This window comes from Lepidochelys kempii, chromosome 3, assembly GCF_965140265.1.
Source record: "Lepidochelys kempii isolate rLepKem1 chromosome 3, rLepKem1.hap2, whole genome shotgun sequence".
Taxonomy (NCBI): Eukaryota; Metazoa; Chordata; order Testudines; family Cheloniidae; genus Lepidochelys; species Lepidochelys kempii.
Genome location: NC_133258.1, coordinates 81514401 through 81529710, shown reverse-complemented (window position 1 = coordinate 81529710; position 15310 = coordinate 81514401). Strand labels below are relative to the sequence as shown.

Here is a 15310-nt window from a genome sequence, read left to right as displayed (position 1 = left end):
TTTTTATTGTGAAAATGCAACTTACGAATGTAACTTTTTTACATAACTGCTTTCAAAAACAAAACAATGTAAAACTTTAGACCTACTTCTTCTTCAGCCAATCGCACAGACAAACAAGTTTGTTTACATTTATGGGAGATAATGCTATTTATCAAAATATAAAGTGAGCAGTGTACACTTTATATTCTATGTTGTAATTGAAATAAATATATTTGGAAATGTAGAAAACATCCAAAAATATTTAAATAAATGGTATTCTATTATTTAACAGTGATGAAAGCTATGATTTTTTTTAATGTCACAATTAACTGGCTTTTTTTTTTTTAATCCTTTGACAGCTCTAGTTAAGACATACCATCTAGTTATGTTTGTAATAACGAATGGGGCATAACACGGTCTAGAAACCAGAGAAACAGGGGTAGTGTGTTGAGGAAAATGGGGGTATTCAACTTAATTCAGAACCTGCATCAAGTTCTGCACATTATTTGAAACCTTTGCTTATGATGCTGCTGTATCAATTTATAACCTGCACAGTAGCCCTTATTCCTCTCATTTGCCAGACACAGTTTAATTAACCAGAAGTTATAATCAAAGAAACACAAATATTTAATTAGTTTCCACTCCCTGGGATTGTTAAAAATTATCTTGCCCATAAAATTTTCATTCCAGTAGGTTTCTCTTAATTGATAGTGGAGGCTTATCATTATATGCATATTCACCATCTTATGGTAATTCACCTTTAATTGCCCCTTGACATGAAGTCTTGGGTTTAGGCACTTAAGTCCCACTTTTAGGCTCCACAGTGGTCCACAAAACTCTCAGTGAACCATAAGGGCAGGTCTGCACTGTGATAAAAGACCTGCAGCTCAGCCATAGCTCTCAGAGCTCAGGCCTGCACATCCCCATGGCAATAGTTTAGCCCTCAGCCCCCGTCAGCTGTCCCAGGCTCTGAGACTTGGTACGGCGGTTTTGTGTGTGTTTTTTTTTTTAAAAAAAAAAAATCAGTGTACTCAGAGGAGCCTTTAGCAGCACCTAAACTTCTGCCTCACCTAGGTGTTCGGATGCCTGTCTCCAACCTGAGACCACAAGTGAGCCCTGACCTCAGGGGAAGATAGGTATTTGCCTGTGTATTGTGTGCACAGAGTCTGATCAGGTAGTTGTGCTCACAGGCTCAGGTCCCATTCAAAATAGGGTCACTGAAGAGGGGGTCCCTTCAACCTGGAAAAGGAAGGGGATGATGGAAACACCTACCTCATAACTTTAGCCCAGTGGCCACTCACCTGGGATGGGGGAGACCCAGGTTCTATTTCTTCCCCCCCACCTGAGGGGGAGAAAGGATTTGAAATTGGGTCTCCCACACCCCTGCACATGGGCAGCAGATGAACCCCTGCTTTGGGGAGGCTAGTCTGCTGGCCCCCCCCTTCTACTTAAGGCCCTGACCCCCCCCCCACCAGAGCTACAACCCCTGCCCCAACAGGAGAAGCCCTGAGGGGCCCCGCTGCAACAGAGGAGCTCCAACCCACCTGCCCCAGCCACATCAGGCCAAGCTGCCAACCCCCCAGCCAAGTTACTACCCCCACAGCCAGCACCGGGCTGGCCCCAGCAGCCCCCATGCTGGGCCAAGCCACCAGCCCCCCCACCCCTGAAGGCCTTCCCCAGGCTAAGTCACTAACCCCCACCACCAGTGCCAGCCCCCCACACCCTCAAGCACCCAGCCAAGTCTCCTCACTCCCCTGCCCGTCTCTAGCTCTCTGCATCCCTTCTCACTCCCACATCCCCCAGGAGTGAAGGAGACATGGCAGGAGCAGGGGCCTTCCCTGGCCCACTATACCCTCCACCCATGCCCCTGCAGGAGAGTGCTTTAACCTCTGGGCTAATGGATATTCTGAAGTACGGCTCCCCCAGTCTCTGCTGTTTAAGTTGTCCCACTGTGGATGAACACTGAAGGAGTGATCACAGGGAGGGAGGGTGGCTGCTACTTTATAACTATAGTTCCCTCTCACTTATAGGTATTGGGCCAGAGTGTGTGAAAGCAGGCACCACCAAGTCCCCCTCTGTAATTTTGCGAGGCAAGCACCTAACTTAATTCCTGCGTGAAAGTATTTAAGAGTCGAAGCCATCTGACTCCAGGCAAGTAGTTCCCATTTGTGGATTGCTAAACAGGGAGAGGTGCTCCCTGCAGCCTGGACTTAGGTGCCTACCTGCATGAGAGGAAAGGCTTAGGACACACACTTCTCATGAGCATCTCCTCTGATCCTGCCTCCTGGGCTGACTTTGTGGATTGCAGCCTAAGGCTCATTTCTCCCCCGTCTTTAAATCAGCTAGGCTCCCTATACACTCCGTCTAAGGATCTCAGTGTTGTTACTTCGATGTTCTAAAGTGCTTAAGGGTATGTCTACACTACGAAATTAGGTCGAAGTCCTTTTGTAGATCCAGGGCTCAATGCAGAGATTATTGGTTTAACCTGAAACAAATCAAACAGTACTTGAGAGATAAAACAAGAACTTAATACCCTGTGTAGAAGTGATCTTAGTGTAGTTCTTGTGTCACAGAAGCAGCAACTATCTCCACCACTTTTACATTCCTTGTAGGCAATCCATGGTAGAAAAATTAAGGACCGAAGATGACAACAGCCTGGGTGATCTCTTCACAACCGATTTGAAGCACAATGCATGAGAAGCAGGCAGCACTGCACCTGTACAGACGAGCTTCACTATAGACATGTAAACAGGGAACTTTGCAGACAGTTTCACTAAATCAGATTTACCTGAATAAAATTTGTGAAGTACATATAACATATTGTGTATACAATAAAAAAAGCACAGAAAAATTTGCCAGAATTACCACCTTGGAGCCAGAAGTAGCACTCTTTAAAAAGGTATCAGAGTAGCAGCCGCGTTAGTCTGTATTTGCAAAAAGAAAAGGAGTACTTGTGGCACCTTAGAGACTAACAAATTTATTTGAGCATAAGCTTTCGTGAGCTACAGAATAAAAGCATGTTAAAACTGTACAATTTTAAAAGAGTAAGATGTATTTGAATGTTGATTATTGCAGTTGTCTGTACAGGAAGTGAAAAAAACAACCACACACACTTAAAATTAGATTGAAGGCACTGACTTTCCCACAGGTAAAGATAAAAAGTAAAGCATCAGTATCCTGCAAGGCAACAAACAGTAAAGAAGAAAGTTACATTCTAATAGACTTACTATGCAAGCCAACATCCAATGAGTGCCCCCTGAGGCTGCTAGGAGTGGTTTGTAATAACACTGGTCTAGGCAAGAATGAAATACAGCAGCATGGTACAAGAGTTTACATTTACTGTTCTGCCAGTGACATAAAATAAAACCACAATTTTAACATTGGGCCAAGGGAGACAGTAAACCATTAATGCACAAGAACAACCTGCTACAAGTTATTTCACATGCCTCTCTTGAAACAAGCTCTTTGCTAAGGTGTGGTTCCTATCCTAAAGTATGCATGGAACTTCAAACTTGCTTGACTGGTAATGTATGTAAGTTCTTGTATGGCACTTATTGTGGTATGAGCGTCTCCAAGTTTTCTTTCCTACCTCAACAATGAGCTTTTGTCCTAGACTCCAGTGCATTGCTGCACTAGGGTTGCTGTGACAGCCTGGCTTCGCCCGCCCACTTCCCGGATCCCAATAGGATTAGTTTCCTATAGCCATCTGGTCCGACCCTGTCACATAGGGTTATAAGAATGTGTTTAGTGCCTAGACTTTACTGAATACTTGTGAGTTGCTCTCTGCATTAGTCTGACATAACATCTGTATTCCACATTGTAAGGTACTATTTGAGCAGTTGTATTGTGAGCCTCTGTGACCGTGTAAATCATCAGACTGGAGAGAGATGGTAACTAGTGTGAAGTGCTGATCTCCAGCAGAAGGTGTTACGTCCTGCCCAACAGGGAAGGCGCATTGACACCAGACAGACCATTGTGGGACATTAAAGAGGATAAAAGACCATTGACCTTGCCCTCCTCAACTTCACCCAAGATGTTTGGAGCATACGAAGATCATAGTGGGTTCAAACGTAATTAACTATGGCAAGTGGCAGACAGTAGCTGGGACAACGTCTGGAGAGTTTTGGAACCACTGACTAGTGATGCTTTTTTAAAATAAAGGAGAGAGAAGTATTTTAAATTACATTCTGAGAGTAGTAATGACTGCACTTAATGGAGCTACTTCTAGGTTTGAAGTATTTGCCCCAAGCAGAGAAGTAGATAATACTTTTAATTTGTAAAGAGTAAGGCAGCCTTTTAAAGTAGAAGCAGACAGAAAATGGGCAAATTCTTCATAGCTGACACACCCTTCTTGCTGCCCAATACTTTTGCTAACAAACATCTATAGATTTGTATTCTCTGTCTTTCTAATAGAAAAACTAGAAAAATAGATTGCTTATTAAAATACAGGCTTTAAAATGACAACTTACTAAAATACATCTGCACATACCTTGTAGTCATTTTTTGGTAAAAATTCTTCTAAACAAATTTCAGTAGACTGAAGTTCTTTTTTGTACTAATGCATTATTTACATGTTAATTTTCAGGAGATGAATACTCCAATATACTACTACAAAGATCAATCTATTTTGCATACCCCCCCATATATGTTGCACTTCAATCTTTTGTGATATTTTATCTAATTATCTCTCAGTATAATAGTTAAAACTTTTTTCCTGATAAAAACGTCTGTAGAAATAATTTAAAATTACACTCACTTAATATAGTCTGGATTAGCAATTCATCACTGACATGAAATTGCTGCTTGGAAGGAGGACCTTAACATTTAAAAAAATTAGTAACAAACAAACAGTCGGGAGCAGTTACAAAAATTGGTCAACATCGTTGTGGGCTAACATCCAGTAAAACACACAAACTTATGGAATTAATGCTTAGAGCTGAATCTACCCTGTCGCTTGTTCTTACAATTATTGTGAAGGCAGGATGGAGATTCTCTCTCTTCTTCAAAGACGGCCACATTAGTTGGATTGTCCAGAGTGTTGTTATAATTTCTCTCAGATGGACGGAACTGTCTGGATTTACAGAACTAATGCTTCCCAACACTGGGTTGGCTTCTGTTCATTGACCGCATTAACAACAACATGATTTTGATCGTATTGTGTGCCCCCTAAAAGAAATTTAAAAAGAAAATAAAATGTGAAAAATCACGAACTGTTGGATTGAGACTGCGTCAGTGTTATAAATGTTTCAGAGCCATTCTAAGGATACATGGCAAAGACACGTAAATCACATGCACCTTTTTAAATAGAGGTACAGAAGAGGAGTATATTCTCATCTTCTGTACTTCCCTCATTCCTACACTGCCTCCTCACTCCCTAAGGAACTGCAGAAGAGTGAACCTATCTGCCTCCCCACTTGGTGCCTGAGTCGTGCACCTCCTGCTCCCGCTGTTGTGTGAAGGAGAGAAAGTAGGACAAGGATGTCAGGTGAGGCTGACTGGATCAGGACTCTGACCTTCCAATAATCAAATGCTGCCTCACAATCCCCATGTTCTAGCCATCCAGTGATTAACTGGCCTCCAAAGGCTAGCTAAGGAGTAACTCAGTATAAAAGAAATGATGCTGGCCAGCAGAACATATAGCAGTTTCAGCATGGGCCACAATAGCCTTTATGTTGTCAGTATTCATAAATAACCACAGCTATTTGCTTTCAGGTGGTGCACTCACTATAATGCATTAAAGAATGGCCATCCTGGGTCAGACGAAAGGGTCCATCTAGCCCAGTATCCTCTCTTCCGCCAGTGGTCAATCCCAGGTGCCCCAGAGGGAACAGATAATCCTCAAGTGATTCAACACTATTCATATGGGTGCATATATTGTATGTCCCCACCTCCACCTCTCCCACTCTAACTGCAAATTGCAACACAAACCATGCCCTTACATTTGCACTATTTCAATGACACCTGACATTATTTTCTCTCTCCTGAAGTCAGTAAATGGACAGATGTAGTTGTCTATTACATCAATGGTCACGAACACAGATGATCAGTCTAGAGCTCCCACTGCTGGGAAGCCTCAGCCTCTAGAGCAAGGACATTTCTCATCCGAAACATGAAATCAGTCAGTGACTAACACAGCACCCAAACCTGTATTTCTTCATGCTGTATTCAGATCATGCCACAGACCTGTCACTAGTGGGTGTTTGAGTGGACTGATAGCCAATGAAGAAAATGTTCATTCACTCAAGAAAAGTCTATTCTTCCTATTCACAAAGATGTATTCTTATAGTGAAACAAATGCCTTCAGGCAGTTGCAGGTCAATTTCCATCTCCCTAGCAAGCTCCACATATTCCTGGCCCTATGCTTTCCACAGCAGCGCAATGTGAAGAGAAGCCCAAGCTAGTGGAAAGAGGTGGAGCAAAGAGCAGGTACCTAAAAGTATCCTCTCTGCCCTGGAACTGCCTCTCCCCTCTGCAATCACTTTGTGGTAGCTCAGTTCTGTGTGACAGGGCTGTCATCCATTGCTCACGGTGGCATGTTGCCTTCTTAGAGAAGCAGAACTTACGACAGCAGAAGAACAAGCTTCTTATGGAGCAGCAGCAATTTCCCCCCACCCCAGCTAGGATGGATGGTCTGGGACCAGCCAAAAGGTAGTACAGCAGATATCAGACTTGTACTGCCAGTGCAAAGGGAGACCCGAGCAGAGGGGAAGTGTGATAAGGTTGAGATCAGTGAAAGGGCTCTGTTAGTGCGATGTTATTTTGTTGAGACATAGGATGATCTACAAAAAAAAAAAAAAATCTTGGCCATTGGAAATAACTAAGAGATAACAAAGAAGAATTAACTAAGCAATGCTTCTAAAGGACAGTTCATAAGTAATCATCATGGTAAAATATTCTTAAATTTATGCATGCTGGAATGTAACTGTGTATGAGACACTATCTGAAATAGAAGGAAAGCCAGATATTTAAAAGTATAAAAGTGTATGGTTATTAGGGGCAAATATCACTGCCCTGCATTATTTCAGTACACCCACAAGATGGCAACATTATCACACATTTTGAACAAGTAAGTTTATTTGCTAAGAACGTGTTCGGGCTGAAAAATAGATGGTTGATTATTTGGCTTTAACATTGGTCCAGCGATGTGGAAGGACTTGAGACAGTTCTTATTTAATTGCCTGGACCAGCTACACTAAACCTATTCATTTTTCAGATACACTATATATAAAATAAGCCCTTCCACAAAGCACATGTACATCGTGTAACAACAAATACTTGGGGAAGAGACAAGGTGGGTGAGCTTGTCTCGCTCACCAACAGAAGTTGGTCCAAGAAAACATATTACACCTCATCCCCCTTGTCTCTCGAACATCTGGGACTGACACAGCTACAACACTGCCTATAACAATTACTTGTAACTTCACCTTTCATAGGTAGAAAGGGAAAGATGATCCCCTTATAAACAACATTCCAGAGTCAACATACCACCTCCTTGGTCAAATGTCTGAGAAAAGAGACAGGCTTTACACGGTGCCTTGCAGGCCGGTATAATCTGGCTCTGTCCAGACCCCGCATGGAAGCAATTCCCAGAGTAGATGATCCCCACCCCAGAACTCCCTGCCACTGGAGACCGTGAGCTCAAGCACCTCAACCAACTTCACTTGAGTTCCAGCAGAACATCACGATACATTTTTTTGTCGTCTTTTGTTGGTGGTCTTGGGACCAATTCTCATTCAGTGTAATTCCACTGCAGTTTCTCCTGATTTAAACCAGCATGGGAGGCTACTTTACTCAGGTTACATTTTATTAATATTTACAATTGTCAGAGTTGCAGTTATGTCTTGCAGTTAAACTAAAAAGCTGAGTATACCTCCTCACATTTCATCTTAGAACTTTTTAAAAATAAATGTTTAGGATCTCTGCCCTTCTACTTTTGAGCTTGGCAGTTCAAATCAGAAAGAGAACAAACAGATAGATATTGTATTTTCTAATGTGAGCTAGCTGGTTAGATCTCTGTCTCTCTAGATCTATATTTTCCCTTTCTGAGCTATTGTATTCTGCAATTAGGCAGTTTTCAAGTATTCACTCAAAGTACATTACATACTTTTTAAAATGTTTAATTGAAGATGAGCCAGTATACTAATCTCTTTTGTCTTTGTCTAGTGGCTCAATTAAGATTGAAAATATTCTGCACAGTGTAGTTATTAAATAAAGGCACTTCCTGAACTAGACACGTTGATAAACTTGTAATTAATAATCACACTTTTCCTTGTGGGGAACAAAAATTCCTCCATCTGGCTGTAGCACAGGGGTTCTCAAACTGGGGGGGGTCGGGACCCTTCAGGGGGGTTGCGAGGTTATTACATGGGGGGTCGTGAGCTGTCAGCCTCCACCTCAAACCCTGCTTCACCTCCAGCATTTATAATGGTGTTAAATATATTAAAAAGTGTTTTTAATATATAAAGGGGGGGTGGCACTTAGAGGCTTCCTATGTGAAAGGGGTCACCAGTACAAAAGTTTGAGAACCACTGCTGTAAAAGGATTAGGGATTACACAGTTAACATTGTGATTAATTTTAGTACTCATGGGGGAAAAAGAACGGATAGTGCTCGTCTGTGACAGGAACTATATAGGCCTATAGGAACTATAAACATTGCGTAACCCTGTCCTCACATTTCTGCCAACACTTTCCATGTTTGTCTCAATAAAGCATTAATAAACACTTTCCATGTTTGTCTCAGGTCATTTTGTATTTGTAACAGCTACTCTGATTAATATCACAGCATTATTTCAAAATTGGTTTTAAATGAGTAAAGTTAACGAGTGGTGTTTTGGGGAGATATTATTTGCTTTAAAAGAGAAGTAACATGAGCAAACTGGAGAAAACGAGTTATACCGGATGAGAAAACAACAATGGTGAGCTGTTAGATCTGCTGCTTATCATACCAGTGGGTTTACTATGCAGCCTATGAAATCACAAGGACAGAGCAAGGATAACATCTAAATGAAACAATCTTAAAATGGTATAACAAAAGCAGTTGTAAAATATGTAGTAAGGGATACAGATCTTAGGTTGGTCTAACATTAATCATGTTTTAGCATTAAAGGAATAGCTATTTTAAAATTATTTGTCCTTTTGTATTGCAAGTCTGCATGTGTTAGACAGGTTTCAGAGTAACAGCCGTGTTAGTCTGTATTCGCAAAAAGAAAAGGAGTACTTGTGGCACCTTAGAGACTAACCAATTTACTTGAGCATAAGCTTTTGTGAGCTACAGTTCACTTCATCGGATGCATACTGTGGAAAGCGTAGAAGATCTTTTTATACACACAAAGCATGAAAAAATACCTCCCCCCACCACACTCTCCTGCTGGTAATAGCTTATCTAAAGTGACCACTCTCCTTACAATGTGTATGATAATCAAGGTGGGACATTTCCAGCACAAATCCAGGGTTTAACAAGAACGTCGGGGGGGGGGGAGGGAAGAGGTAGGAAAAAACAAGGGGAAATAGGCTTGAATAGAGACTGGGAGTGGCTAAGTCATTATGCAAGGTAACCTAAGTTAATTGTATCTAATTTGCAAATGAATTCCAATTCAGCAGTCTCTCACTGGAGTCTGGATTTGAAGTTTTTTTGTTGTAATATCGCAACTTTCATGTCTGTAATCGCGTGACCAGAGAGATTGAAGCGTTCTCCGACTGGTTTATGAATGTTATAATTCTTGACATCTGATTTGTGTCCAATTATTCTTTTACGTAGAGACTGTCCAGTTTGACCAATGTACATGGCAGAGGGGCATTGCCGGCCCATGATGGCATATATCACATTGGTGGATGTGCAGGTGAACGAGCCTCTGATAGTGTGGCTGATGTTATTAGGCCCTGTGATGGTGTCCCCTGAATAGATATGTGGGCACAGTTGGCAATGGGCTTTGTTGCAAGGATAGGTTCCTGGGTTAGTGGTTCTGTTGTGTGGTATGTGGTTGCTGGTGAGTATTTGCTTCAGGTTGGGGGGCTGTCTGTAGGCAAGGACTGGCCTGTCTCCCAAGATTTGTGAGAGTGATGCGTCGTCTTTCAGGATAGGTTATAGATCCTTAATAATGCATTGGAGGGGTTTTAGTTGGGGGCTGAAGGTGACGGCTAGTGGCGTTCTGTTATTTTCTTTGTTAGGCCTGTCCTGTAGTAGGTGACTTCTGGGAACTCTTCTGGCTCTATCAATCTATCTCTTCACTTCCACAGGTGGGTATTGTAGTTGTAAGAATGCTTGATAGAGATCTTGTAGGTGTTTGTCTCTGTCTGAGGGGTTGGAGCAAATGCGGTTGTATCGCAGAGCTTGGCTGTGTGTGTGTGTGTGGGGGGGGACCTGGATTTGTGTTGGAAATGGCCCAACTTGATTATCATACACATTGTAAGGAGAGTGATCACTTTAGATAAGCTATTACCAGCAGGAGAGTGGGGTGGGGGGAGGTATTTTTTTCCATGCTTTGTGTGTATAAAAGTATCTTCTACACTTTCCATAGTATGCATCCGATGAAGTGAGCTGTAGTTCACGAAAGCTTATGCTCAAATAAATTGGTTAGTCTCTAAGGTGCCACAAGTACTCCTTTTCTTCATGTGTTAGACAATTCACTCAATACAAATGAAAACTAAAGAAAAACATGCTGAAGAAAAGAAATCAATTTTATATTTAAGAAGTGTTTTATGTATATCACCAAGTTAAGAACAATGGGGTATTTCTGCATACTTACACATGCACATAAGGACCATGAAGAAACACAAGCCAGATTAATCCCATGGGCTCTTGAGCTAGTTATCAGAATAACTGGGTGACATCCTATATCCTTTGTAATGCATGAGTACATTCATCAGACTAGATGATCAGAACAGTCCCTACAGATCCCAGATTAAAATCTGGGAACTATAAAGCCATCCTTAATCTTCAGGAACACTTTCAGCACATAGTCCACCGTAAACGTTGTGTAATTAAAATCACACCGAAAGGCAACAGGTTCTTACCTTTGATATCTAAAACTAATGTTGGCTTCATTTTGCTATGGATCCTGCCATCAGGATTAACACACCAATATTGCTTGTCTTCATTCTCCTCGAGTGATAGGCCTAGCTTAGAGCCAGGAGTTATAAGGTTTCCTACAATTGTCAAGCAGCAATCCTCAGTCATCTATATAATTGAAAAGACAACAGCAGTCAGTCTTTAGTGTAGTTGTAGAAACAATATCTGTACCCCAGGTTTTCTGGTCACGGATGGAGGGTATAGGTAGGAGATTGTGGTTCTTGTCATCACTCCCCCTCTGTTGGTAATGGAAAGGGTTTCACCCACATTCGACTCTAGACTACTTATTTTCCCCACGATCCTCTTTCTGATGGCAGCCTCCATTGTGATCCTTTTCTTTTTACTATAGAGGACTAGCAAAACAGATTCATTTGAGAGAAACATTGAAGCTGTTTTACACTAAGCAAAGGGATTTTTGAAAAAGGGCTACCACAATTCTTTTTGGGGTGTGACCTCTAAAGTTCTCCATTTTTACCAGCCTCTGGGTACAGCAGCACTTTTACAATATTCCTTCCCCACCCACTATATCACCAGCATTTGCATTACTGGCCACAAGACAATACTACACAATAACAATGCCAAATACAATACGTTATGTTATTTTGTATAAACAATGATTTCCAAAATTGAAGGTTTCAGAGTAACAGCCGTGTTAGTCTGTATTCGCAAAAAGAAAAGGAGTACTTGTGGCACCTCAGAGACTAACCAATTTATTTGAGCATGAGCTTTCGTGAGCTACAGCTCACTTCATCACTTCCGATGAAGTGAGCTGTAGCTCACGAAAGCTCATGCTCAAATAAATTGGTTAGTCTCTGAGGTGCCACAAGTACTCCTTTTCTTTTTCCATAATTGAAGATTACCATAAGACTCCTGTAGATAGCAAATTACTTAACAAGTGGTCCTGACAACATGGATTACAAGATACTTTACTTTCAGAAGCTAAGAACAAATTGCAAGTCTTGGAATATATTTACTTCATTCTGTATCTCTAAACTTCTCACCTGTACTCTAATCTACTAATTTCTTCCTGATAGGCTAGCAAAGATTCAACGCTCACACAGAAGTTGTACTAAACCACCATTTCTTTCTCTCTACTCTGCCAGCCAGGGAGTGGGTCTGTAAAATACTCCCCTGCTCCCTCCAGTTACTGTGGAACGAGTCTTATGGCAACTCACCAGTTGTCACTTAGCTAGCTAGGAAAGTTCTCAGCTGCTTCCTGGATGCCTAGGGCATGGCTCGTTATTTTGACTCAGGGCATAAGGCAACCTGGCTTTACTGGAACTCAGAAACAGTTGTAATAAAGTCTTTTTTTATCCTCCTTTGTTTTTCAATATACACGTGTCAGAGCACACTGGCAGTGTGGTATAAAGCTTTCGTTTGCACTTCTAAAGAGCAATGGCATAACTCAGTCATGGTCCAGTCATTATTGCAAGTAATGTAGCCATCCTAAGCTTCTGCTAGTTAACCTACACGACTATAGTACAGCACAAGCTGCATCCCCATGAATTCTCTGTGCACCATAAGTTTTATTTAGAATAAAGCAAATGGGTTGATTATGTTGAAATGAGAGGACTGAGATAACACCCATCCATAGCCATATTACAACACTGCCCAAGTAGTAATATGTTCAGTTTGAGACAGAACTACCGTCATGAGGAAAGTATTTTGCACGTGATGTTGTTAAAGCTGTTTGCTCACTTGGCCTCATTTTTACAGTCTATATAATTCCTTTTTACGAGAGCGTCTATTCTGTGCATGTCCAAACAGTACCTCAGTAAATTGAAAAGAGGAAGATTTGTCCCTCAAGCATAATTGACACAGTTATGGAGAGAAAACGCTCCCTTTACAAAATGGCTCTATTGAATTTATACAACGTTATGAAATAGGTCACATGATTCTTTGCACTCAAGCAGATTCACCGTATTAATTTTATTCACTTTAGACCCCAATTCCTGCAAGACTAACGCACATATTTTACTTCATGCACTATGAGTAATGCCACTGACCTCCATGGCACTACTTATAGCGCACAAAGTTAAGCACATGCTTAAGTCCGTGGAGGGATCAAGGCCTTAGTCAGAAGCCAATTCTATAGTAATACTTTGCATCAGCAAGAAGATTTTTAGGGCTTTTCCATTTCATCTTGCTGGAATGCCAAATACCTTAACACCTGAGTGTAACCTTCAACACAATACTGTTCAAATACTGAATTCTGCAAACAATTTTAATAAAGGTGTAGTTGAAAAGGGAAGTTATCAGGAAGGTCCATATTTTAAAAGCTTTTCCTGTTTTGATATTTTAATTGACATTTTTATGGAGGGAGAAAGAGGACACGGACAGAGGGAAAACAATGCATAAGGACATGATGTTATGGACTCAATTGTATGTATGACCCTAATGTTCTTCAACAAGCAGAAACACTCAAATCAAACATGTTGGACTCAAATATCTAGTGTGTTTTAACTCAGTTAAAGAAAAATGGAAAATACACTTTTTGTTATAAGATGTTATATAATCAAAAAAAGGATGAGTTTGAGGAAAACAAGTAAAAATTATGTTTCAGGTGAACTGGAGAAGAGTGAGACATGGCAAACAAAGAAGAAAGGAAGACACAGCAGAAATTAATTTTAGAAAGTCAAGAGTACATGGTGTGTTTGTTTAACTAACTAAACTAAACTAACGTTCAATGGGAACTTTTTACTATTGAAGTAAGCAAAATATTTTTAAATGAAACAAATGTTCAATGCTTCTGTCAAGCCTGAAAAGGATTCTGAATCACAAAATCTTACCAGATGTAATTATTTTCTTCAAGAAACATCAGTCTGGTGCTTAAAAACAATATCAATCAACTAAATTTAAACCTCACCCTGCATTTGATGAATCCGTCTTGATAAACCCAGATCTGGTCATCTGATCTACTATCTTCTGTAACCTGTATTCTGAGAAGACTCAAATCATCCACATTTCCATCAGCTGACATGAACTTTCCAGTTTCCTTGTTTCGAAGTCTGAAGTATACACGTTTCTATGAAAACAACACAGCTCTTTAGCTAAATTCTCGAATGCAGGAACACATAGTGCTACTCAGTGGTGCACTTGGGAATCTTTGTCCCTTAGGCTTTGGATTTCCTCTGAGGGCATTTAAAAAAAAAAAAAAACATTTCTAAGGAAAACCAGATTCTGAAAGTTCTCTATCTGCACCAGTACCTTAGATAGGGCAATCAAAATGCACTTATCCTCATTCTGCATAATGCTAAGCAGTTCAGAAGCAGGCCTGAACAAGGACAGTTCTAGGAGAGGGACCCAATACATTAATTATAGGTACCGGGCACTTCTTTAATTTCTAGCCCAGTTCTAATAATTAAAAACATAAGTGATTCATGAACTGCAGGAAGTTATTTCTCAATAAAAACTGGTTCAGTATGCAACACGGATGTTAGCACATGACAGAATAGTCTGAGCACGAGAATCTAAGCAGTTATGGCACTTGCCCTCAAATTAGCCAATACTTCTAAAAAAAAAAAAAAAAAAAAAAACCAATATGACAGTACTCTATACATTATATTCACAAATCAATTTGTGCATTTAAGAGATTATTATATAAACAGAGAATGGATTTTTTTTAATGTCTACACAGATGAAAGTGCCTCTGGCTAGTATCCAAAAAACTAACAGCTTCATTTCCCAAATTTCTGAGACTAGCACATGACAATACAGATATCAGAATGCTTGTGACCAGAGGGAAGTTAAGAATTCTGACTGGTTGTTGTAATTCAGTCAAAGTAAATTGCTCAAAAATAACATATTTAGTTTAATGTGTGCATAGTAGACAATTCAGATTTTGGGAGATAGTATTGTGAAGCCAAATGGCACAACCAGCATCAGCATTATTGAAGACAATATTTTGGAGAGAACCTCTTTCCGTGTTCACTATTTTTGCTGTTTAATGTTTGCTGTTTAATGTCTTTGACTGTGTAGTACCAGAAACAATTACTGACTATGAGATAAACTTGGCAATAAAAAATACAGGAAGTCTATAAAGAGGATCTCATGCAAACTCTCAGGCCCCAAAGTAGACCACAGCCTCTCTCACCTGTAATAAAGGTCGTAGAGAACCTATCTTATGACAGCCACTTAATTTACACCAGTCTGGGATTTCATTTGGTGACAATAACATCTGACGCCCTCTGTAATTACTGTATTCATAGATTATCCACCTGAAAAAACAAAATATACTTTCATGTTTAACAACTGTCAAGCAT

At 40.5% G+C, this 15310-nt stretch overlaps 2 protein-coding genes across 2 annotated transcripts in view; one reads left to right on the top strand and one right to left on the bottom strand.

The window, feature by feature from the left end:
• The window catches only part of RTN4IP1 (reticulon 4 interacting protein 1), a 43396-nt gene extending 40298 nt beyond the window's left edge, over positions 1–3098 (top strand). Inside the window, exon 10 of the mRNA XM_073336919.1 lies at positions 2592–3098. Within this exon, the coding sequence (XP_073193020.1) occupies positions 2592–2627 (36 nt within the window). The 3' untranslated portion in view covers positions 2628–3098. The remainder of the gene's footprint in view (positions 1–2591) is intronic.
• A 1636-nt stretch (positions 3099–4734) lies between these two features.
• CRYBG1 (crystallin beta-gamma domain containing 1) overlaps positions 4735–15310 on the bottom strand; it is a 151570-nt gene continuing 140994 nt past the window's right edge. The window contains exons 20-23 of the mRNA XM_073336915.1: positions 15142–15265; positions 13915–14073; positions 10994–11156; positions 4735–5145 (exon numbers count right to left, since the gene is read on the bottom strand). Coding sequence (XP_073193016.1) covers positions 5057–5145; positions 10994–11156; positions 13915–14073; positions 15142–15265 — 535 coding nt within the window. The 3' untranslated portion in view covers positions 4735–5056. The remainder of the gene's footprint in view (positions 5146–10993; positions 11157–13914; positions 14074–15141; positions 15266–15310) is intronic.